Below are 27588 nucleotides of genomic sequence, written 5' to 3' on the forward strand. Positions count from 1 at the left end.
GTATCCTTATTTAAACAGCTGGCTCACTACAGGCATCTACTGATAATAGTGAGAGCCAGGTACTCCAAGCTTGCTCCCTTCTGGGAATTACAATAAATTACAACAAGTCTCAGTTGCAACCATCTCAAACACTGGAATTTATAAGGGAAAATGTCAATACAGTATCTGCAACAGCTTCATTTCCCCTAACCAGACTACAGACTTTGAAATTCCGGGTTGCAAAAATTATTCACAACACCAAAGTTTCAGCGGGATTGATTCTTCAAGCCTTGGGGTCAATGTCACTGCCCATAATTCTAGTCCCCCTGGCTCATATGAGAATTCTTCAGTGAATGCTAGCATCCCAGTTGTCAATTCTTTATCAGCAGATGTTAGTTCAAATAAGGATCACACAGGCATGCAAAAAATGCCTTTGTGGCGGATAAGAATCGATCAGCTTTTACAAGCCCGTCCATTCATTCTCCCTCAACTCAAGGCCATAGTGACCATGAACACATCCCAGCTTGGGTGGGGGGCACTTCCTAGGGAAAACACTCCAAGGCATTTGGTCTCCCGAAGAGGTCAATTTGCATATAAACGTCCTGGATATGAGAGCAGTGCTTTTAGCATTGCAAGCCTTTCAGAATGCTCTACCTCTGGCGATAGTTGCGATCCAAACAAACAATATGTCAGTAGTTGGTACATCAAGGAACAAGGAGGAACCAGGTCTTACCCCTTGTGTCGAGATGCACTTAGAGTTTAGCAATGGGCGATCTCATCCAACCATTTTCTGATAGCAATGCACATTCCGAGGAAGTCCAACATGATAGCAGACAAATTGAGCAGGTCTGTTCTACTAGTTCACAAGTGGCCTCTCAACAAAAAGTGACAAAAGCGATTTTTCATCATCGGGGCCAGCCTTGCTGCTATCTTTTTGTGTCTCCCTTAAAGAACAAGTGCAACAGCTTTTTTGCCCTAATTCCCCAAATGGGGGAATCACTTAGGGAAGGTCTGGTCCACTGTTGGCCCTCCGGTCTTCTCTATGCTTATCCACCAACTCCATTGATTGCCAAATTTCTATAGAAAGCTGCAAGGTTGAAGAGCAAAGTCATCCTCATTGCACCTTACTGGCCTCGACAGGTATGGTTCCCCTTCCTTTGCCCTCATCTTCTTTACTCACCTTGGATTCTGGATCCTATTCCAGACCTACTATCTCACCCAACAGGCATGATTAATCTGGATATCTCAAACCTCAAGCTAACAGCATGGTTTCTCCACTTCCGTTAATAGTCAGACAACCTATGCTGTTGTCTTCTGTCCATCATATACATTTATTTTCCCATAAAGCTTCTACTAGGAAAATCTGCAAGAGTAAATGGAAGAGGTTTATTTGTTGGTCACATCAAAAACATATCAATCCCTTTTCAGCCCCTACACAAAGTGTCCTTGAGATTTTGGCAGAAATGTTTAACGAGGGAGCTAGCTCCTCTACCATCAAAGTTCAGTTGGCAGCAATCTCTAACTTCCATGTAGAAGCTGACAATTCATTTCTAGCCTCCACCAAGATATGCAAGGCTTTCCTAAGAGATACTATTTTACTTGGATCACCTTATACAGATCCTGTTCCTCCATAGGATTTGAATCTTCTTTTGCAGGCCTTAATCCATCCCCGCTTTGAACCAGCAGGGAAACTTGATCTTAAATTTCTAACTTGGAAGATGGTATTTTTAGTGGCTATTAACCTCTGCTAGAAGAATTTCAGAACTTCAGGTGGTATCCCCTAAACCTGCTTACTTGATTTTCCATAAAGGATAGGGTGACGTTAACAACCAACCCTTTCTTCCTTGTTAAGGTGGTGTCAGAGTTCAGTATCAATCAGTCTATTAACTTGCCCATTTTCTTCCCAAAATTTGAAAACAAAGATGAATATATGTTATATTTGCTGGATGTTCATAGACAGTTGTGTTACTACTTACACAGAACAAAAGAGATTAGAAAATCTGATTAGTTATTTATATCCTTTGCAGATAACAAATTAGGCAAATCTGTTACAAAGGTAACATTGGCAAGGTGGATTACTGACTGCATAACCTTTGTCTATAATAAACTGGAAATTTTATTATCAAAACCTTTAGGAGCCCACTCTACTAGATCTATGGCAACCTTGTCAGTATTTTTATACAATCATTCCATGGATGACATATGCGCAGCTGCTACTTGGGCTAATCCTCATACTTTTATTACTCATTGCAGATTAGATCTGGTCTCAAGGAAAAGAGCAGTCTTTGGTTCAGCTGTGCTCAGGAACAACCTACCTTAGAGTCCACTAGGGATATTAGGTAGCTGGGGACTCTGTCCCAGTGGTTGAGGAATGAATGAAACTTGACAACATCAGATAAAGAAGTTATGTACTTACCATAATGTTCCATCTTTGTTTTCATTCTTCCTCAACTCCCAACCCACCATCCTCAACCTTTGTCATCATGGACATCTGGAAGAGTGAGATGCTGTAAAGGCACCACAGTGTCTTATATGGAGCTCCAGATATTAGTTTTCCTTTCTTAAGAACATTATTCTGATTTTTATTACTTATGTCATCTAACAAACAAGATCTGAGGTATGTTAGGGGGTTGGTGCATTATAGGTAAGGGAGGATCTTGAGAGTTTCAGTTGGCCATGAGCTATAGTAGCAGCCAAGTTGGATTTGAGGTTCAGAACGGAACCCAGCAGTTAAAGAATGAAAATGGACAAAACAGAATGTTATAGTAAGCACATAAATTATTTTTAATATTGCTATTGAAAATGTACATCTGAGTAACTTGAATCAAGGGCTGCAAACTGTACCATCCACCATTCAGGTAAGTGATTAAAACCTCTGAAATCTAAAGACTTTGAGTCATATTAACAAATAACCTTCAGATCAACAAAGGTTAAAGACACACCAACTAATATAATAATCCACAGAAAAAAAGAAAAAACGAGGTCCAGATCCACTCAAAAATACTGTTTATTGAGCGCTTTCATCTCCCTAATGGAAACTTGCTCAGAATCAGATTCTGAGGAAGTTTCCATTAGAGAGACAAAAGAGAGTGGATTTGTCCATGGTTCGTATTTTTTCTGTGAAATAACCTCAGATGTTAACCTAAAAATTCTCCCTACCCTGCTGCTGTCCATAACCCAGCTTAGTGCATCATGAAGGCCCCAATCACAGCAAATAATTTAACTGAAAACTGTTGTTTCTTTAATGAGGAAGATCTAATTTCAAGAGAGACCCTAAATAAGGGCTGAAAAAACTAGCAATTTTTTTTACATGGATTTAGGCCTTTGCTGACCAGTGCCAGATTTCTCATTGATGCTGTTTCTGTTTCATTGGTTGAAAATGGTGGGTGTGGTTTAAGTCTGTTGTCAGTTTTCCTTTCTTTAAAATCCATAGCCCACAAAAATATTCATATTAGTCAGGTTTAAACACAAATGTAACTGAAGATGTTCTCCCTCAGTGGGCTATAAAATGTTCCTTGGATTTCAAAGTATAGTTTACGCACTTTTTAGTTAGAGATCATGCGGTTATTTTCATTCCCTGAGACAAATAGGCAACTTAGTCTACTAGTATAGCCATCAGACCCTTATCTTGAAGTATGCAGTTTTTCAGAGGCCTAGTCACTAGCACAAGTTGCACAACATGTCATATTCTCTACTTCTCCTTTTGTTATCTTCCGAAAAAAAATAGTTAATTTGTATCTGGACTTCAGATTCTTGGGTTGAGGTATTTGGGCCTGTCAGAAATGCTACCTCAGGAATGGCACCTTTATGTCCTTATGCCCTGTATACATCCAGTTCTGTACCAATGGTATAAGAGGCTTTTTATTCATTTTGCTTTCTCCTATGTGGACAAATAGGTGGGGCTGGAGTATTTCCTCTCTTTTTGACTTTGTGGAGTTGAAGGTGCCAGTGTCTCTATTTTGCCAGACTACTTTCAACTGCCTCATCATGCCTGTGAAACAGTCCTCAGTTCTCCCTCAGTCCATCTTAGAACAAAATTATACCATGAAAAATATATGTGTGATGATGTAACAGAGTCTCAGTAGGTCTGTCTCATCTATAGTCAAAGACAGAAAATACCTGCCCATCCATCTTTGAAATAGACCAGCTACAAATTCTTGTTGATGTTCAAGCCCAACCTTTGAGTTCTTTAAATGTAATGTGAATTAATTCCATTCGAATGACAGAGACATTGACTAATCAGATATCACTCAGATATTTTGCTCTGCCCTTGCTTTATATTAATCCACGTGCTTTATTCTTGCAAACACTACCTCACTGTCCATTAGTTAAGTAAATTTACTTAGATATTAAACCTTATGTTAATACCTTACACATCAATTTTGCTTATTTTTCTTGGCAATTACTGTATTGCTATTCATAGGTTCATAGGTGTGTACTAGGCTAATGGCCCTGGAGCCTTTACAAGCCTAGCCCATAGGATTACCCTGACATTGTGCCACCTGACCTTAGTTCCCAGTGCCTCTGTCAAGTAGAGCCACCGGAGTGATCCCTGGGGTGAATTTTTTATTTCCCATCCAGTCATCAAGATTTCTGTTGAAGAGGGCCAGTGAGGTGCTCTGTTTGACATGTATGGGAAGTCTGTTCCATAGCATGGGCAGTCTCTGGGTTATGAACTTGTCCCTCCAGCATGTTCTGCTGATTGTGGCAATGAAGTTGAGGTCTCTGGAACGTGTGGTGTGGGGGGATTGGGATTTCTTTAGATGGAGCATTTCAGACAGAGCTAGGTCAGACATGGCTTTGTAAGTCAAGCAGAGATCACCTCTAAGTAGGAGATATGAGACAGAGAATAGTTGGAGTTTTTCGAGTCTGTCCATATAGGACAAGTGTTTAAGGCCTAGGATCCTCTTTGTGAGGTACTTTTGCGGCCTCTCCAGTTGTTGCAGGTGTCTAGTGAGATACATGCCAAATGGGGCATTGTACTCGATGATTGGCCTAATGAGGGAAGAGTAGAGGGAGACAATGACCTTTCTTCCTAGATGCAAAACCCTTAGTAATGAAATGTGCTGCATAGAAAGACTCTGACCACAGTGGCAATGTGCTGGTCAAAAGAGAGGTTGTTGTCAACCTGTGTTCCCAGATCTCTTATAACTCCTTCTGTGTTCAGTGAACTTCCATTGATGTTGTAATTCATGGGAACCAGTTTTTTTTCCAAAGTGGATGGCGACACATTTTTTGGCATTGAGCTTAAGGCCATAGTTCTGACACCAGTTGGTCTCAGTGAGGCCTATCTATAGGATGTCATCATCACTTGGGGAGTTAATAATAGCTCTCAACTTGCAATCGTTGTGAACTTTGTCAGCCGGAGTCCCTTCGTGTTGGCCTGGACTTCAGAGAAATAGATATTAAACAGGAGAGGACCCTGGACCAAACCCTGTGGGACTCCACTCATGACTGGTCGGTAGTCTATCCTGGAGTCAGCTACCTTCACACTGTGGGTTCTGTCTGTGAGCCAGTTTGCAACTCAGTGATATAGGGTTTGATGCCTAGCTTAGTTAGTTTTTCTATGATTCCTGAGTGGGGAATGATATCAAAAGCCTTGGCCAGATCAAGGTAGGCTGTATGAACCATCTTGCCTTCATCTACAGCTGTGGTGACTGACTCAAAGAAGTCAACCAAGTTGAGCAGGCATGATCTACCCTTCACAAAAGCAAACTGTGTGGGATCCAGAGTTTGGAGATTCCCTATATCCTTGTTTATTAGGTCCATGATGATGTGTTCCATAGCTTTGCATATCAGACTCGTCAGGCTAATGGGGGGATAGTTCCCAGGGTCTGTAGTCACTCTTCCTTTGTGGAGAGGGATGACTGTAACAGTGCACCATTCGGTAGGGGCAAAGCCTGAGGTGAGGCTGTGATTGAACAGGGCACACAGGTGAGGTGCCACTTCAATCTGTAGTTCATGTAAAACACAGCCAGGGATATTGTCAGGTCCGATAGAAGCTGTATTCTTGGCCTTGGACAGTACTGTTTTAACCTGTGCAGCAGTAATATTGGGTGCCTGGCAATCTACTGGTGTTGTGATTGGTCCTTTGGGGGGGGGGTAAAGTTGGCACTGCATCTGTCAGCCAGTATATTGGCAATATCTGTTGGCTCAGTATAGGAGGTACCATTGTGCAGTAGCTCAGATCAAATCTGGGTATTGCCGTGGAGATTCTTTACATAACTATAGAAGCCTTGTGGTTGTCTTTACTAACTGCTGCAGTTTTGTTTTCATAGCTAGCTTTAGAGGATTTGATGAGGGATATCAACTTTTTGTTGAGGCTAATAAGGGAGTTTTTCCAGTCTTGGGACTTCACCTTATTCCACATCAGTTTTCTCCTTCTGTTGTAGTTTGTTTATGGCAGGGGACCACCAGATTGGTTTCCTTTTTTTTGGAGGAGAGCGTCATGTGCCATTTCTGTCTGCTGGGATTTACTAGATGAGAATTCTGGGAAATCTCCTTCCTTGCTTTCCACTGTGCCCCTGAAGTTTAGATTGCTCTGACATGACCTGCTTTCACCTTAGTCACAGTAATGTTCTGGATCTAGCACAGATATGTTTAAAACATTCTGTTTGTATGCATACTGTTCCCTGTCCTTGTCAGTCTGCGCACTCAAGAATTCATTAAATTGCTTAAATAGCTTGCCTTTCTGATCATGATTATTTATCACTTGTTCTTATACATGAGGTGTCCTGCTTTACTTTAAATGATTGTCATTATGTGCACAATCCTAAATGATAATTGTATTGCTATTATTTTGCTGCCATGGCTCCACTGGAATGGTCTGAGCAGTAAGTTTTGTTACTCCTTAGGCATATGGCTTCTTTTACCAGTTATTTGCTTAGTTCCGTCAGGAATAATCAATTCCCATCCAGTCTTCTTTGTTTATCATTCCACAGTTGTGCTGTTGGCACACCTCCTTGAGTGCCATCCAGAAGCATATAATAAGTGATAACTGATCATTTGTTTTCATATTTTTCATGGAAGTATACATCTGATAGAGAAATTCAGATACATTTCTATGCCACCCTGTTGTGGATATAGTTACTTATCTGTGTATCTTATCTGTCTGCCCATCTATTTGTGTGTGTGTGTGTGTGTGTGTGTGTGTGTGTGTGTGTGTGTGTGTGTGTGTGTGTGTGTGTGTGTATCTCAGATAAAAAACAAGTTCCAAACTATACCAATAAGATAAGATAAGTTTCTATTACAGCTTAAATATACTTAACAGAGAACTTAAAAAAGCAGAAAAGTCAGAACAGTGATACGTTGTATGGACGTCTTTCTCCTTTGCAATAAAGGTTTTAGAATGCCTACAGTCTAGCTTGTAAAATAAACTTGTCACTGTTCAAACTTCAGCAGCACACATTTTTGGTGTATGTATGAGTTGTATTTCTTGCTGTTTTTAGCACATAAGCAGAGACCATATTTTTTGTAGTAATAAAGTTTTATTGGTAACAAGCAAAATGAGTTCAAAAATAAACATGAAATAAGTAGCTTCACTCCAAAGTGATAATTTTTATAGTCTTTTTTAATAAGATGTCGCAAAACAGCACAAATAGAGAAGTACTAATCAGGCACTTTACTTTGCAAAATTAAAACAAACATTTCTTTAGTCCTTCAGACATCCGTGTCTCTTAGCTAATCACACACAAAAATATATATTTAAAAAATCCAGCTTGTAGGGTTCCTCAGGCTTTCCTGTATAAGTAAGATAAATGTTATTTGGAGGTGTTGCAGCCCTTTCCTTAAGAAAATAGGCCTCTTTCATGCATTGTTAGATTGCCTTCTCTTTCTTCTCAAAATTCCTGAGTGTCCTTCCAGAATTCCCTTTAGGATTAGAGGCAAGAGAATCTAACTTCATTAGTGAAGAGTTAATCTATCCTGAATGGAGCACCTGTTCCTTATCAGTGTCAGTGCCTGTTTCCTACATGATGGCACCGTATCTGCCTTCTGTTTCACTCCTTCCCCCAGTGTACACTCTGGGCTCAGCAGTGGCATGCCTTTTCTCTCCGATGCTGCACCTAGTGTTCAGTGTCAGCCTAACACTCCCTGTATTACAGTACATTCTCTTGGTTTTCTCCTCAGCTATAGAGGAATACAGCACCAACTATGACTCTGCCAACTAGACAGAATGTTTTCAACTAGCAACTTGGATCTGGCAAGGGAAGTATGGGTGACCTGTCCTGGGTGGAGGGTGGAGGGTGGAGTCTGTCTTAAAATGCAACAATCTCCTTGGAAAAGAGACAGCAAAGCATAGAAACAACCATGAAGTGTATGTTTGGCTCACCAAGCTGTGGACACAGTATCCTTCATTGCAGGTGCACAGAAGTGTGCACTCACGCAGGGAAGGCATCGTGATAATGATGTGAATTACATATATTCCCCACTCAGGATAGGGGTTAGGGCTATAATTACAAATAAAACATGATGGCTGCCTGTATGATGGCTGCTGTGGCTGTCACACAGGAAAAAAACTAGACTGGGTTGGAATATGGGGCACCTGATGATCAGCAGGCAGCAGGGGTGAAAAAGGATGTCTAAAATAGTCTGTTCTCCTTACTTTGATGGAGTGCAACAGTAGAGTTATTGCATTTAATCTGTAGGCAAATGGGGTACAGTTCCTGTGCAAAGAGAGCTCCAGATTCATATATTACAGGTCAAAAGTCTCTTTCTATTGCTATATTCTAATATTTTTGTAAGGCATTTGAGCTGTACAGCTATACAAACACTGCCATTAAACATTTGCTGCTGCTAATTATATGGTGAATGCAACCACTTTCATCTTGAGATACGTATTTTGTAAAACAAAATATAGTAATATGTTATGAGTGAACAAGTAGTCGTTTAATTTTCAAAATAGGTCTAAGAGGAATGCTTCATATGCATTTTCATTGAAGAATTGCTTAACCTTTGACTACTTCCTACAGTCCAAGTCTTGACAGTATGGATTATCAGCTGCAGTAGAAGCAGATGAAAAGAAAAGAGGATGATCTTTGTGTTTCACTGTTGCAGTCATCACATTTGGGTTATCCCTGCCAAGGTAGCCCTCGGCCGGCCCGAATACCAGAGGCTTAGTATTTCTGTGTCGGTTGCTGTCATTTCAGGACTGATGTCAGGTCATTAGTAGTATAAAATAAGGCAGCTGACACCATTACATCAGTCTTTCTTGCACTGGAGCCCAAAGCAGAAGCAGTTCGCATGAGTACTGGTCGGCCACTACCTGAGTTCATCTACCAAATTGAAGTTGAAGTCTTCTAAAGCTAAGTATCCCACTGGGGATCCTTTTTTCTTGCACTAACCAATGTCAGAAGAAGTTAATAATTGTCTCACCTGTGGAAAGCAAATACCATAAGAGACTTCCATTTTTACTGCGTCACTTGTTTAGGCCCAGACCATGACGTGTCCTGTTGTCGTTTCTGTGCTTTGTTCAACGGCAGAGCTATCCATAGTCGGGCCCTTATTGTAGCCAGATATTTTCGCTTATAGTCCTCGAATTCCGATATGGCTTTGGTAAGCCATCCGACAGCAGATCTTCCAAAAAAATTAAAGATAAAGACAGACACAGATCACACAGATCCAAATCTACCGACAATGCTTGCGTTAATCTAGTCATCAGTTCTCCAGTCCTCAGTGAGGTGCTTTCGTAGCCCCTGATGCCCACATCTGTGGACTCACAGGCCACTATTGAGACCCTTTCGGAGTCCGATATGCCACAAAACTTTTCTTCGACTAAGGATCCTGCGGTCGTCTTTACCTTGGATGGGTTCGGAGCCACCGAGCAGGCACCGGCAGTCCTTCGCACTACCGTTCTTTTGAAAATGACCACGTTTTTCAGGCCCAGGGTACGAACCACACCCAAGAAACCGACGACCCACTCTCAAGCACCTGCTTCCTTGCCTCAGTCTCAAATGTTTAAAATGGTGGAAGACCTTATCATGCTGATCAGGGGAAGCCAACCTACTCCCTCCAAAAGGAAAATAGATCTGTCCCCTGTAGTTTTGTCTGAACAAGAGTCTGATGACTCTGATGCATCTGAATATGAAGACATGCAACCCCTCTCTACTTATGAGGATTCTGATGCAGAGGATTCCATCCCTTCAGCCTCTCCCCCAGAGGATTTCTTCTTTGGGGAAACCCTGCATACCTTAAGGGAGCATTTCCAATGGGAGAAACAAGACTACCCTCCGTCTAAAAAGAGGCTCAGGGAATTCCTAGATCTTCCACAGCACAGACCCTTGGCCATCCCCCCAATCCTGGATGTTGTGGAGGATGTTTACCTGGAATCCAGCTTGACTCCTGACACCCTCCCTCCTGCACCCAGAAAACCAGGCAGGTACTATAGAGTCCCTGACTCACACAAATTTATTTTTAAAAATCCTACTGCTGACCCTGAGGTAATTTCTCAAGGGCCTAAAGGGATTAAAGAAACCTCTGCTAAGAATCCCACAACCTCAGATAGGGATTCCCGAGCACTAGACAGATGGGGTAAAAAAGTATACACCTCAGCTACTCTTGCTATCAGGGCACTAAATTGTCAGTTCCATATGCTAAAATTTCAGCAACATACCCTGGAACTCCTCAAACAAAAAATGTCTTCCTTTCCTGCTTGGCAAAAATCTAAAGAATTACAAGAGTTAATGCATTCTGCAAGTCAAGTAACTAAACACACCTTGCACTGTGGCTTTGATGCCCTAGAAGTGTCTTGCAGGGTCCCAGTCACTGGATCTGTCATTAGAAGGCATGCATGGCTTAAGGAACAGCCCTTGCCAGGCCATGTCAAATCTAAATTGTTGGATGCCCCCTTGCACAAAGACAACTTATTTGGCACTAAGGTAAAAGAGGTCTTAAAAAAGATGGAAGAAAAAGCAAAATCTATGCAAACATTAAAGGATTTCTTACAGGTCCAGCCATCCAGGATCAGCAGGCATTGTCCCACCAAACATTGGTCCTTTCCTGTTCCCACAAAGCCAGTCTAGCCTAGGCCTCGGGGAACCAGACCCCCACAGACAGCAGCCACAGGGAATGCAGAGATCTAAGCGGTAGACTACCTCCACTTCAAAACCAAGGAGTTCTAAGCCACCCCCTTATGTTAAGAGCTCACAATGACTCATCTCCCCCACTCCCTCCCTCTGCCCACCCTCACTTACCCCTAGGAGGAAAACTGTCCTTTCACGCAAGCACCTGGGCCACCATTACCAACGACCACTGGGTTCTGAACATGGTGTCTCAGGGATACAAATTTTCCTTCCACACTCTTCCAACCCCAAAAGGGTTCCCAGATCTACCTCCAAACCAGTGGGCAGAGGCACAAAAGCAAATCCTTTTCCTGCTTTCTGTGAGGGCAGTAGAGCACATTCCTGTAGAACAGATAGGCCAAGGTTTCTACTCCAGACTTTTTCTGGTGCCCAGAAAAGAGGGCATCTGGCACCCCATCCTCGATCTATCCATTCTAAACACCTTCCTGGTGATCCCAAAATTTAGAATGTTCACCCTCCAACAGCTGCTGCACATGCTCTCCAGGGATGCTTGGCTAGCCACCCTAGATCTAAAAAAGGCCTACCTCCGCATTCCTATCAGGGAATCATGCAGGAAACATCTCCGTTTCAGAGCAGGATCTCAACACTTTCAGTTCTCTGCACTTCTCTTTGGCTTATCTACTGCTCCCAGAGTTTTCACAAAATGTCTGGCTCCAGCCATTGCCTTTTGCAGATAAATAAATGTCTAGATTTACCCATATATAGACGACTGCCTTATTTAGGCAGACAGCCAGGAAAAGCTGCTCAAACACCTGGCCTTTGTAAAGACCCTACTAACCTCCCTAGGCTACACAATCAATGAAAAGAAATCCAAACAGGTGCCCACCCAAAGGATTATCTTCCTGGGAGCAAGCCTGGACACAGCATCCCAGATAGCATTCCTTACACCAGAAAAACACATTTTCCTGACAGCCTACTTCTCTTAACTAGCCACCATACCCCAGTTATCTGCAAGGAAGATCCTGCAAGCTCTGGTGTTCATGGCATCTTGCATATTACTCATTCCATATGCCAGACTGCATATGAGGAAACTTCAATGGTACCTAAAAAGCCTTTGGTGTCAACACTCTCAAGACCTGGAAACTCTTATACCTATAATTCCTTGCCTCAGGAAAGATTTTCCTTGGTGGGCAACAGCATGCTCCCACAACAAATGACTGCCTTTCTCACCACCCCCACCACCCAGACCCTCACCACAGATGCATCAGACTATGCTTGGGGTGCACACCTAGATGGCATGTGCATACAGGGCCAATGGAGACCACAGCAAATCCCTCTGCACATCAACCAAAAAGAGATGATGGCTGTCCAGCACGCCTTGATAGCTTTCAAACTCTTTGTCTCCTCTGGGGCTCTCCTGATCAAAACAAACAACACCACTGTGATGTAGTGTATCAACAAGCAGGGAGGGACTCACTCCTGCCCTCAATGCAGACTGGCCATGACCCTTTGGCACACAGCCTCTGCCATGTAACTGCACCTGTTAGCACAATTCCTACCAGTCTCTATCAACTCTCTGGAAGACCAATTAAGCAGAAATCTCCTGGACCCACACGAGTGGCAGCTCAACAGAAGAGTCTTCACCCTAATAACTCAGAAATGGGGCACCCTGAAGGTCGACCTCTTTGCCTCCCACACCAACCATCAGCTCATCAAATTTTGCACCAGGGTGCATCACTGCATGGCTTGGAAAGAGGATGCCCTGTCCTTCCCCTGAGTCAGTCTATCAGTCTATGCCTTTCCTCCACTACCTCTCATCCCCAGGGTACTGCTCAAAATGAGGAAAAACCAAGGACAATTCTTATAGCTCCAGACTTGCCTCACCAGCACTGGTACCCCTTGCTGCACAGCCTGTCCCCACTGCCACCATGGCATCTTCCTCGGATTCCAAACCTCCTGACTCAGAAGGAAGTGGAATTCATGCAACCCAATTGCAGACACTCAATTTGGCAGTTTGGCTTATTCCCTAACCCCGGATCAATCTGCCAACTGCAGTAAACAGGCTCTAGATGTTATCCCTGAGGCCAGATGCCCTGGCACTAGAAAGTCTTATGCTGACAAATGGAAAAGGTTCTGCACCTAGATCCAGGCTAAGGAGGCCAATACAGCACAGCCCTCCCTCCCTCTCATCCTGGATTACTTAGCTGATCTACTACACAGTGGCCTCTCTTTCTCCTCTATAAAAATTCATGCCTCTGCTATTTCTGATCACTTTCCCACTTTGCAGCCTCTTTTCTCCCACCCTTTGATCAAACAGTTCCTAAGAGGGGCTAGTAACTTGAGGCCACCCAGAAGGGCACCAACCCCAGCTTGGGACCTTAACTATGTATTGAAAAAGCTCACCCATCCCCCATTCAAGCCAGCTTCTTCTGCAGAGCTAAAATTTCTCTCCTTGAAGACAGCATTCCTTCTGGCCATCACTTCAGCCAGAAGAGTCTCCAAGCTGCAAGCGCTCATGGCTGTGGAACCCTTCATCGTCTTCCATGCTGACAGGGTATCCCTCAGAACTAACCCATCCTTCATGCCCAAGGTGGTGTCCAGTGTGGCTCTCAACCAATCCATTCATTTGCCCACCTTTTTTCCTAATCCCCAGAACAAAGGGGAAAGAATTCTGCACTCTCTAGATGTGCACAGACAGCTCAGATTTTATCTAGACAGGACTAAATCCTTCAGAAAGTCTGATCAATTGCTGGTTAGCTTTACTACAGGGGCAGAAGGCAAAGCCATCTCCAAACAAATCATTTCCAAATGGATAGCACACTGCATCCATTTCTGCTACAAACAACATGGAAAGCCTCCGCCATGGGGGTCAGGACTTACTCCACCAGAGCATCCTCCACCTCTGCAGCTTTCCTCAGAGAAGTCCCCACCAGGGACATCCTGGAGGCTGCCACCTGGACATCTATTCACACGTTTACCAAGGATTATCACCTGCCTCTCTTCTCCAAATCCAGGGCATGGTTTGCCTCTGCAGTCTTGCAGGGCATCCTAGCCAGCCCCTAGTCTCTTTGACTGCCTCCACCCATATCCTCAGCTTTGGGAATCAACCCAAATGTGATGACTGCAGCAGTGAAACATGAAGAACATAGTACAGTTGTGTACACCTACCATAAATGTAGATGTTCAAGTGTATTCACTGTTGCAGTCCCGGTTTCCCTCCCTCCATCCCCCTTCTTCTCTTTCCTTACAAGGGACATATTGGTATTTATTTTCTACTGGTGGGGTTCTTCCACCAGAACCTGCCTCCTACTTGGGGGCTCCTGACAGGTTAGGGCAAGAAAAACTGATGTAATGGCTTTGGCTGCCTTACTTTATACTACTGACGACCTGACGTCAGTCCTGAAGTGACAGCAACTGAAGCAGAAATACTAAGCCTCTGGTATTCGGGCCGGCCGAGGGCTACCCTGGCAGGGATAATCCAAATATGATGACTGCAACAGTGAATACACTCGAACAGCTACATTTATGGTAAGTGTATACAACTGTACTTTTCTTACTTGCTAATTGTGTAGATATTTTTGTTACCTATGCTAAATAATTGGTTTTGTAATTCCATCTTTATTTCCTAATTGCTCAAATATGTGCTGTGTCTGATATTTAGATTCAACATTTAGTCATTCATTAGCCCAAAAGATGATATATCTATATGTGTGTCTGTATGTGTGTGTGTGTGTTCTGTTTGTCTGTGCATGACTAATGTATGCACACACACACACACACACACACACACACACACACACACACACACACACACACATATATATTTATGTATGTATATGTGTGTGTGTGTGTGTGTGTGTGTGTGTATATATATATATATATATATATATATATATATATATAATATATATATATATGGTTCCCTATCAGAAGTGAAACACTATATAGCTTGAAAATCAAAAATCCTGACCAAAAAAGCCTGAAAATAAAAAATCCCAAAACCCAAAAATCCTGAAACTCAAAAACTGAAAAAACCAAAATGGACATACTAGGACCATTGTGGCTTTGCTATTGTTAGCCCTGTGGTGTGGTGTTGCTAGGTTCGTGAGGTTCAGGTGAGTTTAGTGCTGGTTTTATGTTATAATTTAGGCTAATAAGGAGTTAGAGGCGGGGTAGATATTGGTTGCAATAGTGACAAATATTGGGGTTAGGGGGGTTAGGGGCGAGCAGGGTTAGGGCGCAGGTCAGGTGAGGATATTTTGAGCACTTTAGGTTATTAGGGTAGGGGTCAGTCAGGGATATTAGTGTCTTTATATGACATATTAGCATTATTTTTTGTGTTTTTTTTGATTTTTTTTTTTTTTTTGGATTTTTGGGGGTATATATATATATATATATATATGGTTCCCGTTCACAAGATCGAATATATGAATACTCGAAACTCATAAGCCCGAGCCCAAAATCTCGAGTATTCATATACTCGAAATTGTGAACCGGCACAAAAGGAAAGTAATAAACACTTTTTCTAATGTTTTTGCAGGGGGGCTGTGCCTCCCTGCACCCCCACACCCCCCTACTTAAAAATACCAAGTCCGACATCGCACTACAGCAAAGGAGATGGAAATGTACCATTATGCGCTATATGCATAAGCGCACAATGGGGCACTTTCCATTCCTCCGCTGAAGTGCAGTCATGAAACCTGCACATTAAGGAAGGAACAGTAAAGGGGATCCAGTCCCCAACAAAAAGGTAAGTAAAACCCTTAATCTTCTTTTTTACACTTCCCGTTCACAGTTTCGAGTTACTGAAACTCGAGATTTTGAACTCGATCTTATGAGTTTCGAGCTTTCAGTAATTCGATCTTGTGAAGGGGAACCATATATGTACATACGTGTATGTGTGTGTGTGTGTGTGTGTGTGTGTGTGTGTGTGTGTGTGTGTGTGTGTGTGTGTGTGTGTGTGTATGTGCATGTGCACTTGTATGTTTTTATATATAAAGATGGAAGAATGACAAATGGTTGGTTTTATACTTGTATGAAATAGATTTATATATATGTGTGTGTGTGTGTAAAATGATAAAATAATCCTTCCTTAATTAAATCTCTGTAGTGGTATGCCCAGTCCAGCAGCATTTGCTTCTTAATTTAACAGATATCTTGTTCAACGTATACATTTCATCTGTTTGTAGTGAGCTGCTTAATAATAGATGGTGCATATCTAAAGTGTGTGAGCTCAGTGTGAGGTACAAAATATGTTTTTAAAACATTGATTTGATTATAACTGTGCTGTAACTTGCGTCTTATACTCATAGTCCCCCAAAGAGCTACAGCTTATGCTCTTGTCGTCTGCTGAGTTTTGCATATGATAATTGCTGTTGGAGAGATACCAGCATCCTATTCTCAAGTGTATTTGATTGTTTACATTCTGTCCATTTATTTAATAAGTTGTATATTTTCTGTCATGCTCTTGGCTGATAATTCTGTTTTTAGCTAGCTGTTGTATTTATATGGCTGCACTTACTGTTAATTTGATATACTTTAATAAAATGATCTTATTGCCAAATACTCTGTCAGGATCTACATTCTTTGTTATTTTCATTTTATATTTATTTTTGATTATGATTCATTGCACAGTAGACTTCATAATTACCAAAACACCTTTTGTTGCAGAATTCTTTTATGTCTTTACTTCAGATCGAAAATTAAAAGAACCAAATGTCATATGTTTCCACATATGGTACGCAAAAGTACCTCACAAAGAGAATCCTAGGCCTTAAACACTTGTCCTATATGGACAGACTCAAAAAAATCAAAATATTCTCTGTCTCATATCGCCTACTTAGAGGTGATCTCTGCCTCACTTACAAAGCCATGTCTGACCCAGCTCTGTTAGAAATGTTAGATTTAAATAAATCCCAATCCCTCCACACCACACGCTCCAGTGACCTCATCCTCATTACCACAATCAACAGAACATGCTGGAGGGACAGGTTCACAACCCAGAGACTGCCCATGCTATGAGAGACTTCCCATACATGTCAAGCAGAGCACCTCACTGGCCCTGTTCAAGAGAAATCTTGATGAGTTGATGGGAAATAGAAAATTCACCCCGGGGATCACTCCAGTGGCTCTGCTCAGAGGCACTGGGAACTAAGTTTGGGTGGCACGATGCCAGGCTAATCCTATGGGCTAGGCTTGTAAAGGCTCCAGGGCCATTAGCCTAGTACACACACCTATGAAACTATCAACTTATAAGCTGGTATACAAGTGTAAATGAAGCATGTTTTCCAATCAGACTATTATGATTCAGACTGTAGTCTCATGCCATACACTGGCACATAAATAAAAAGTAATAAATTCAGGGGTTACATCCACACACACACCCCCCCCTTACAAAATTAACGTAATTGCTAATCATGCATGACCTAAGCAAGGATCATCACACTGTCAGCAGAGCAGTTAACAGTGTGTCAAGTCACATTGAATTGTGCAAATTTACCTCTCTTGCGACCCCATCATAAATAATTATTTGAGAAGATATTAAAGATCTTTCCCTTTTCTGTATGACCTCCATAACATTTTTGTTGATTAGAATTCATTTTAAAAGCTAAAGACTGAATTAAGTTTGAAGTGAGGAGAGAAGCAACATTTTGTATAGTTTTTTGGCATGGCTGTATGTTCCCAGTAATATATTTTCTCCTTGTGTATGTGTTGGTGTTTTTTTCCCCTTGGACTCTCATATTTTTATTTTTATTTATTGATTGCAGGAGACAGTGTCTTTCCAATGGAAATAACGTATTATAAACCAGACCAACTTCCTCCAGAGAATGCAGTATTTTTGGAAAGGAACTTTATCTGCAGATTAAGATGCCTTTTGGACAATTCCTCAGGTTTTTTGGTATACACTTTGCAATTTAATTCTGTTGCATTTATTCTGAAGTTTTCTGCTGTGGATGTTTGTTACTGAGTATTTCAAGCATGTTATGCAGTATCACAGCCTCAATAATAAATTTCATTAACATGTCTCACTCAAATGTGGATGAATTAACTGGTGTTTAGTCACACAGATTTCTAGATTACTATTAGTATTCATGGTTTAGATGTGGGTTTTTCATAAGGATCTGTATTTTACCCTCCTTTGTCACATTGTTACAGTACATGTTGGAGTCTGGAGTGTGGAACTTTGGTATTTTCTTAAAACTAGGTGATAATGATTATGATACATTTAGAGCATGTAGTTATTAATGTATCCATGAAGATTTCAGCATCATTTTTGGTGGTACATGCATGGGCGGGGATGCTCTACATTCAAACCAGTAATCAGGCACAAAAGTTCACGACACAAATAAAATCACAAATAGACGGTGCTCCCAGTGTCAATAAAGGCTGTCCTCCATAGTGCTCCTTCTGTACAGATGTGTAATTTCACAATTCCATACACAAAAATCCGAAATCCAGTAGCTCTCAAATTATTTTATTTTATTAACATGTAAAAAATAAAAAACGGATTTAGCACTTTCATCTTCGTACCGGAGACATCATCAGAATCATCTGTTCACTAGTTTTCTACTATATTTAAAGATTGTATTACTTTAAATATAGTAGAGAACTAGTGAACAGATGATTCTGATGAAATCTCCGGTACGGAGATGAAAGTGCTAAATCCGTTTTTTATTTTTTACATGTTAATAAAATAAAATAATTTGAGAGCTACTGGATTTCGGATTTTTGTGTATGGAATTGTGAAATTACACATCTGTACAGAAAGAGCAGTATGGAGGACAGCCTTTATTGACACTGGGAGCAGCACCTATTTGTGATTTTATTTGTGTGATGCTCTACATTCCATAGACGGAATTGAAGTAGGTATTATGTAAAAGTGTCCATCTTGTTAAAAATCAGGTCAGGGTCTCTGGAATGGGATAGTAAGTTGCCCAAATTTAACCAGTATGTAAATCGACAGTGCTGGAATCAAACCTGTATGTAATGGGTGCACTAGTCACTGAGTTATGCATTTGAAAGACTTCATTTAAAATTATTTCTTAATGCATAGCATTTTGTGCTACTTTATCTTCTAGGCTGTGAAAGTTTGGGAGTGGTACTGGTCATCACAAAGTGATGGCAGTCATTGAGGATGACCCTATTTTCCTAAATGTTATTCACACTTAGAAGCAGTTTATGTAAAGGAGAGAGTGTTTGAGTAAAGTTATCCACATCAGAAATGGATCTACTCTTTTTTTAGACTTGTCAATCTTGATGAGTGCCATTTTGATGGCATGGTTTACACTAATCCGATATGATTCCAGAAATCCCTAGTACGTAATGTTATACATTAGCTCACTAAATTTATTACCTAGCACAAAACTTCTTGTCTTTTAAAAATTACTGTAGTTGCACATACAGTATGTTGAGAATTTTGGACTGAAATCATTTAAATTTTGCACAGTAGCTATCATATTACTGATCAGAATTGATGATTTCTGTCATGATAGGACGTTCTTTAACCCAGTTACAAATTAAATCATCAGCATTGTCATCAATCCCCTTTTCCCCATTCCCTGCATAGGATAAGGATGTTGCGTCAGCTGCCATCCTCTTTCTTGATTAAATGCCACTTTCAGACTTTTTTCAACAGTCCTGCTGGTCTTCTCTCACACCCATTCTTTTCACCTCTCTGCTGGAAAGCCTCATTTCCTCTTGCCATCTTCCTGCCTGTCCCAAATTTTCTGTACCAGATTGACTTCTGCTTTCCTATACGTGCCCTCAAACTACCAAAATCTGTTCTCTTTGACCTTCCCTGTAATTGGAGCTATTTGGGCTTCTGCTCTGATGTCCTCATGTCTTTGTCTGTCCCACAGTATGCATCCCACCACCCATCTCAAGCACTTCATGTCTATCACCTCTAGCTTCCCCAACTGCAATGCCTTCACTGCCCAGGTTTCTGTACTGTACAGTAGTACTGGTTGTGTCACAATTTTGTAAACCTTATTTTTCAGCTTCTTTGGCATTCATTTGTCACACATTGTTCCTGACACTCTGCGAGTCATATGCAGCCCCTCTGATTCTAGCTGTGGCCTTCTTATTCAGACTTGCTTTGTCCTCAACCACTTCTGCCAGATACTTGCAGGCATTAACCTTTTCCACTATTTTCCGTTCTATCACAATTTTCAGTTTCTTCTGATTTCACCTGTTTGCTGCTATTACAACTGTCTTAGCTATACTCAGTTTCATCCTGTGAGCCTTCAGTTTTGCATACCATTTTTCTATCATTTGCTGAAGTTCTTGTTCAAAGTTTGCTTGTAATGTCACATCATTTGCATGTAGCAGCTTTGTTGATGTGTCCCTTCCAACCTGTTTGCTAAGGTGGTCCATCATTAGTATGAACAGCAGTGGGCTCAGAACTGAACCTTGAGACACACCCACTCCTATTGGGGACCACTGTGTGTGTCCGAACACTGTTCATACTTCTGTCATTGTACGTAGTCTGCACTAATTCTACCAATGTTTCTGGGACTTCAAACCATTACAGGACTGCCCAAATCAGATTCTTGGGACCTTGACATATGCTTTTTTCAAGTCTAGGAATGCCAAGTTGGACTTTTTCACATCTCTAGCTTCTACTCAACTGTCTCACCACAAACATTGAGTCAGTTGTGCTGCATCCTAACTTGAATCTGAACTGCTCATTTCCTGTCTTACCTTCTACTGCTTTGCATATTTGTTTATCAGTCACCCTCTCTTGCACTTAAATGCAGTGTGAAAAGAGTCTTTATACCTCTGTACTGCCAACGGTTTTAGTAAGTGTCCTTTAGTAATAAATGAAAACAGGTAAAAATTGTGTTTTGCAGGTTTTGGGTACCTGGTCAAATTGTGATTTCCTCTGAAGAGTCAAAATTGGGGGGAGAAGATAAGTGGTATTTTCCCTTGTTCACTTGGTGCAGTGACTGTATTAAAGGAAGAGGTGCAGAGAGGGGATATTTTAAGTTTGGGAGGTACGGTGAGTTTGAGAATGCATTCTCTTTCAACTGAAACATTTACAGTTTTGACGCTCAGCAAATTCCTTTATTTCCATTTAAAATGTGTTTAGAAGATCAGTGGAGGTAGACTGGCCATGTTTCTTATTAATTTCTTGAATTTTATCACACTTCCATCAAGGGTACCTACTATTATTTGATTTGTTTGTGGTTTTGATAGTTGTCCAGCATGACGTAGAATATGGGCAGTAGTGCATGTCAAATACTTCATGGAGTAGACCTCTCTGCTAGCAGCATTTCACATCTTTTAGGGGGGGGGTTATAATAATTTTTATACTAACAGAACCTGAGCAAACAAAATTTTATTGCTGAGTACCACAAATGTCAAAAGTAGTAACAGAAAGCAAACATGATCAAAGGTATTAAATTAATACAGTAAGCACTAACATTTTTGTCCTTTATCTCCCACTGCCAATGTGATGTGATTCACTACCAGTCACATATGGAATCTTAATATGCCAACTACAAGGTCAAAAAACCTTAAAGTAAAAAATAAAATGTATTTCTTTTTAGAAATCTACTTTTCTGTTGGCTGTGTAGCACGAAGGAATAAATCAGTTACTGTGTTCCAGGCACCCTGAGTTTCTTTACCAGCCTGGGTACTGTAGGAGCCAAAAGGGGGGAGATAGGACTCAGCAGCCAGTGACAGCTCACCTATCTTATAGGAAGGGAGTGGTCTGATCATTCTGGTACTGATACCTAGCATTGTGATTGGGAATTGTGCTCAGCTTTGTCAATTAGTGACAGTAGCAGGTACTACTCATGGGTGGAAGCCCCCATGCATAGTTGCAAGATACTACAAGCCACAGTGGTAATGCAGGCGCACACATTATCTGCTAGAGATTTTCACTCAGTGCAAAATGTCACTTATCCCTGCATTAACACATTATGAAAATGGCATTGCATGTATTTCTGCAGCTTGAGGACTTCTTGGGTTCCATATATGGTTCATTGTAAAACACTGTATTGCTCTGATTTAGTGGGGGGGGGGTGTCCTCTGGAAGAGCAGGAGAATTTTGCGGTCAGCTGTCATCTTATCCAGTGGAAGGGCCCCTGCTGGTCATGGAACCAGTGAGTTCAAGACTGGAGTGGGTGAGAGTCAGAGAGGCATAAGCATATAAAAATATATTTTTACCCACGTTCTGTGATAGTACAACCTCAGATTGTCTATATTTAGAGATCAGGCTATGGGGCAAAACATTTGCCTTTAGAGGTACATGATATAAACCACAGTGGAAAAAATGTATCAACTTTCAACATTTATATCTCTGATATTTGCTAGGTTTTGCTATGTCTAGGACTTGACAGATCACGAAGCTGCTAGCTTATGCTCAGTACTGTGTTATTCAACAAAATGTCACATGCAAATCGTTATGGTCCTGTACTAGGCTGTGCTGGATTTAAATCTTATTTCTCTGGTGCGTATGCGTACATGTGTTGAGTGTTTCCATAGTTCATAATGTTTAGTATTAAAATGTTGTGTATTTTATTGTGCAGATGTTCATCATGTTACCCTGCTGCAGTCATCACACTTGGGTTATCCTGCCGTCAGGCGGTCCCGCAGTTGGCCCGAATTCCAAAGTCTTGGTCCGGTGTCGGTTGCTGTCAATTCTTCCCTGACATAAGTGCGCCAGGGGTATATAAGAGGCATCCGACGCCATTTTCTCCAGTCTTTCTTGCCGCGCGGTGCCCAAAGCAGAAGCAGTTCGCAAGTGCCGGTCGGCCGACACCTGAGATTTTCGATTTGAATTTCAGTCCGAAGTCTTCAATAAAGCTAAGTACCCCATTGGGGAACATTTTCTTGCCTCAGTCCGATGTCAGAAAAAGTTAACAATTGCATTTCTTGTGGGAAGCAAATACCTCATAAGGACTCCCATTCCTATTGTATTCCTTGCCTAGGCCCAGACCACAACGTCACAGGTTGTCGGTTTTGCGCTAGGTTTAATAAATGAACTATCAAATGCCGTTTTGACTTCGCATGGCATTACTTTAGTAGGAATTTTAATTATATCATGCCGTCGGAGCAGCCGATGACCGCCACTCATAAAAAACACAAGGATAAGGACAGTCAGCCTAGGAATAAGCCAGACACCGAGGCCTCAGCTGGGCCTATCACCGGTTCTCCGGTTTTCAGTGAGGCGCCAACGCAGCCCCTGACGACTGCAGAGTTGGAACCCCAGACAGCTGAGGATTCCCATGCGGAATCGACTAGGCCGACGCAGCCTTCTACCAACACCGGAGCAGAACTAGACACCGGTGCAATGGAAACACCTTCGGTTTCTGAAGGTGTCTTCAGACCGACTACACTCACCATTAAATCTTATGCTAAACTTAAAACTCCTTTAAAACCAAAGAAAACTGTACATCAGTCTACAGTTCAAGGCCCCATGCCTAGGAAACAGATGCTTAAGATGGCTGAAGATTTGATTACCCTTATCAGGGGTTCCCATCCCCCTCCTGATAAAAGACCTAGACAAGAGGAGGATTATGCATCCTCTGACCAGGTTTCTCTCTCCTCAGATTCTTCTGAGGAACAGGATTACACTTTTCCACCTTATGAAGATTCTGATGCTGAAGACTCTATTCCCTCAGCATCTCCCCCTGAAGACTACTCCTTTGGGTAAACTTTACATACCATGAGGGAACATTTCCACAGGGAAGGCCAGGATTACTCAGATTCTAAGAAAAGGCTCCAAGAGTTCCTTTTACTACCCCAGCACAGACCTCTTGCTATCCCTCCTGTTCTGAATATTGTGGATGATGTTTACTTGGAGTCTAGTTTAAATCCAGACTCTCTTCCTCCTGCTCCAGCCAAACCAGACAGATACTACAGAGTACCTGACTCACACAAATTCCTTTATAAAAGCCCTGTAGCTGATCCAGAAACAATTTCCCAGGGTCCTAAGGGAGCAAAAGCTTCTATGACTAAAAATCCTGTGCCCTCTGAAAGGGATTCCAGAGCCCTAGATAGATGGGGAAAGAAAATATACACTTCAGCTACTCTGGCTATGAGAGCATTAAATTGCCAGTTTCACATGTTGAAATATCAACAATTTCTAATGTCTCAGTTAAAACAAAAAATGAGCACACATTCAGAACTGCCTGAATTCAAAGAAATGCAGGATCTGTTGCATGCAGCTGAACAGGTGGGCAAACATACTTTACAATGCGGATTTGACTCATTGGAAGCTTCTTGTAGAGCAGCTGTTACTGGCTCTGTCATACGTAGGCATGCTTGGTTAAAAGAACAAACCCTCCCTGACCATGTTAAAGCAAAATTATTGGATGCACCTTTACAACAGGATGTATTATCTGGTGTCAAAGCAGAAGAGGTTTTAAAGAAAATGTTGGATAAGGCAAAGTCTATGCAAACGGTCAAGGAATTTTTGCAGGTACAACCCCCTCGATTCAGCAGAAATTGGCCAACAAAAAACTGGCCCTTTCCAGCTTCTGACAGATCACAGAGGGGCAAATACAGACGCCCAAGGGGCAGAGGTCAGTCACAGGGCCCTTACAAACCTCGCCAATGGGGTTCTGCTACCCAGAAAGGAGGAGAAGACAGGCCCCAAGCTAGCAGAAGACAAACATAATGACTCTATCCTCAAACTACCAAGCAAATCTCTCCTGGCAACTCCCTTGGGAGGAAAACTAGCATTTTTTTGCAGACAACTGACACATCATCACAAAAGACAAATGGGTTCTAAACATTGTCTCTCAAGGATACAGATTCCACTTTCATACCTTACCAAGGAACAAAGGAATGCCAAACCTGCCACCAAATCAATGGGCAGAGGCACAAAAACAAATTACAGCTCTCATGAACATGAGAGCCATTCAACAGGTACCTACACAGGAGCAAGGACAAGGATTTTACTCAAGACGTCCTAGTCCCAAGAAAGGGCAAGGCATGGAGACCCATTCTGGATCTTTCAATTCTGAACACCTATCTGCAAGTACCAAAATTCAAGATGCTAACACTACAGCAGCTTCTTCCCATGCTGGGCAAGAATGCTTGGCTAGTCACTTTGGACCTCAAGGAGGTATACCTGCATGTCCCTATCAGACAAATTTGCAGAAGATACCTCCGCTTCATTGCAGGTTCAAAGCATTATCAATTCTCTGCACTGCCCTTTGGCTTATCTACTGCGCCCATGGTGTTCACAAAATGCCTGGCACCAGTAATTGCATACTGCAGACAAAGAGGAATTCAAATATACCCATACCTGGACGACTGCTTTATTCAAGCAGAAAGCAAAGACATTCTTTTAAAGCATCTGGCATTTGTCAAACACCTTCTAAGTTGCCTAGGGTACACAGTAAACGAAAAGAAATCAAAACTAGTGCCCTCACAAAACATAATATTCCTGGGTGCCAGCTTGAATACAACGGCCCAGATGGCTTATCTCACGCCAGACAAGCAACGACAGCTGTTTCAATATTTCAAAATAATGGCAACAAAGACCCAACTCCATGCAAGAAAAATTCTGCAGGCCTTGGGATTCATGGCATCTTGCATACTACTAATACCATTTGCAAAACTGCATATGAGGAAATTACAATGGTACCTGAAAAGTGTATGGACTCAGCACAGCCACAGCTTGGAAACAATGATACCACTCATTCCCTGCCTTCAACAGGAGTTTCTATGGTGGGCACAGGCATGTCACCTCAACAAGGGTCAGCCTTTCACCTTACCCACAGCCAGGCAAACTATGACAACAGATGCATTGGACTATGCCTGGGGAGCACACATGGCAGGGCAGTACATTCAGGGCAAATGAACTACAGATCAGACGCATCTGCATATCAATCAAAAAGAAATGTTAGCAGTACACAATGCCCTAACAGCTTTCAAGGACCTTCTACACCCAGGACAACTAATAATAAAGACAGACAATACCACAGTCATGTGGTACATAAACAAGCAAGGGGGCACACATTCCTACCCTCTATGCAGGCAAGCAATGACCTTGTGGAACACTGCACTGTCTTACCTGGTTCAATTACAAGCACAATTCCTGCCAGGACAGAAAAACACATTGGCAGACGACCTAAGCAGAAATATCATGGATCCACACAAATGGAAACTAGATCCACAAGTATTTGCAATGATAACTCAAAAATGGGGACGCCCAGACATAGATCTGTTTGCAAGCTCCCACAACCACCAACTTCAAAAATTTTGCACAAGGACCTTCCACCCACTAGCTTGGAAAGTGGACACCCTCTCATTCAGTTGGAAAACATTAACAGTGTATGCCTTCCCTCCACTACCTCTTCTAGCAAAGGTACTGCTGAAAGTCAGATTAGAGAGACCACAAATGATACTCGTTGCACCAGACTGGCCACGCCAGCATTGGTACCCAATTTTAAGGAACATGGCCCACGGCCCACCATGGATTTTGCCACAAATTCCTCACCTGCTCACCCAGCGAGATCATCAGATTCTACACAGCCAGCTCAAGACTTTAAACCTGGCTGCATGGCAAATTACCTAAACAACCAGCCAACACCTTTATCCAGAGCTGTTATGGATGTCATTCTGGAGGCCAGGAGACCCAGCACCAGGAAAACCTATTCAGACAAATGGAAAAGATTTTGCGCCTGGAACCAGGCTAAAGGCCTAAACCCCCTTGCTCCAAACATACCTCAGATTCTACAATATTTAACTGAGATGTTACACAAAGGACTTTCCTTTTCATCTATTAAGATCCACGCCTCAGCAATTTCAGCTCATTACAGCACGGATCCTCCTTTAGTCTCACATCCACTCCTGAGACAGTTCCTCAGAGGGGCTAAGAACTTAAGACCGCCAAGGAGAGCTCCAACACCTACTTGGGATCTCAATTTTGTTCTGGAAAAGCTTACACTACCTCCCTTTGAACCAGCTTTTTCTGCTGATTTAAAATTTCTTTCATGGAAAACTGCCCTACTACTACGAATAACCTCAGCTAGAAGAGTCTCAAAGCTACAGGCACTAATGGCAGTGGAATCTTTCATCATTTTTCATCAAGACAGAGTCTCTCTATGAACGAACCCTTCCTTTACGCCAAAGGTGGTATCCAGTGTGGCCCTAAACCAAACCATTCACTTGCCCACCTTCTTCCCAAATCCCCAGAACAAAGGAGAAAGACTCCTGCACTCTTTGGACATTCACAGGCAATTACGTTACTACTTGGATACAACTAAGGCTTTCAGAGAAACTGACCAGCTTTTTGTAGCCTATGCTACAGGATCACAAGGAAAAGCTATCTCAAAACAGACCATTTCAAAATGGATAGGGCATTGCATACGTTTCTGTTACACACATCATGGGAAACCAGTACCTGCTAACATTAGGTCCTACTCCACCAGGGCTACAGCTACATCAGCAGCCTTTCTCAGGGGAGTGCCAACCAAGGATATTCTGGAAGCTGCTACTTGGAGTTCAGTGCACACCTTCACCAAACACTATCACTTACCTCTATACTCTAAGACTAGAGCTGGTTTTGCCACTGCAGTTTTGCAGGGCTTACTAGCTTCTTCTATCCCTGTCTGACTCCACCTCCCATCCTTAG

The 27588-nt window shown here is 42.0% G+C and overlaps 1 protein-coding gene across 1 annotated transcript in view; it reads left to right on the forward strand.

Annotated features, from left to right (window-relative positions):
• Nucleotides 1-27588, forward strand: part of LOC122796306 (aryl hydrocarbon receptor-like) — a 1394090-nt gene that overhangs the window by 1167136 nt on the left and 199366 nt on the right. Inside the window, exon 6 of the mRNA XM_044064677.1 lies at nucleotides 17765-17895. Coding sequence (XP_043920612.1) covers nucleotides 17765-17895 — 131 coding nt within the window. The remainder of the gene's footprint in view (nucleotides 1-17764; nucleotides 17896-27588) is intronic.

Source organism: Protopterus annectens, chromosome 3.part0 (assembly GCF_019279795.1).
Source record: "Protopterus annectens isolate FY-2018-M chromosome 3.part0, PAN1.0, whole genome shotgun sequence".
Classification (NCBI taxonomy): domain Eukaryota; kingdom Metazoa; phylum Chordata; order Ceratodontiformes; family Protopteridae; genus Protopterus; species Protopterus annectens.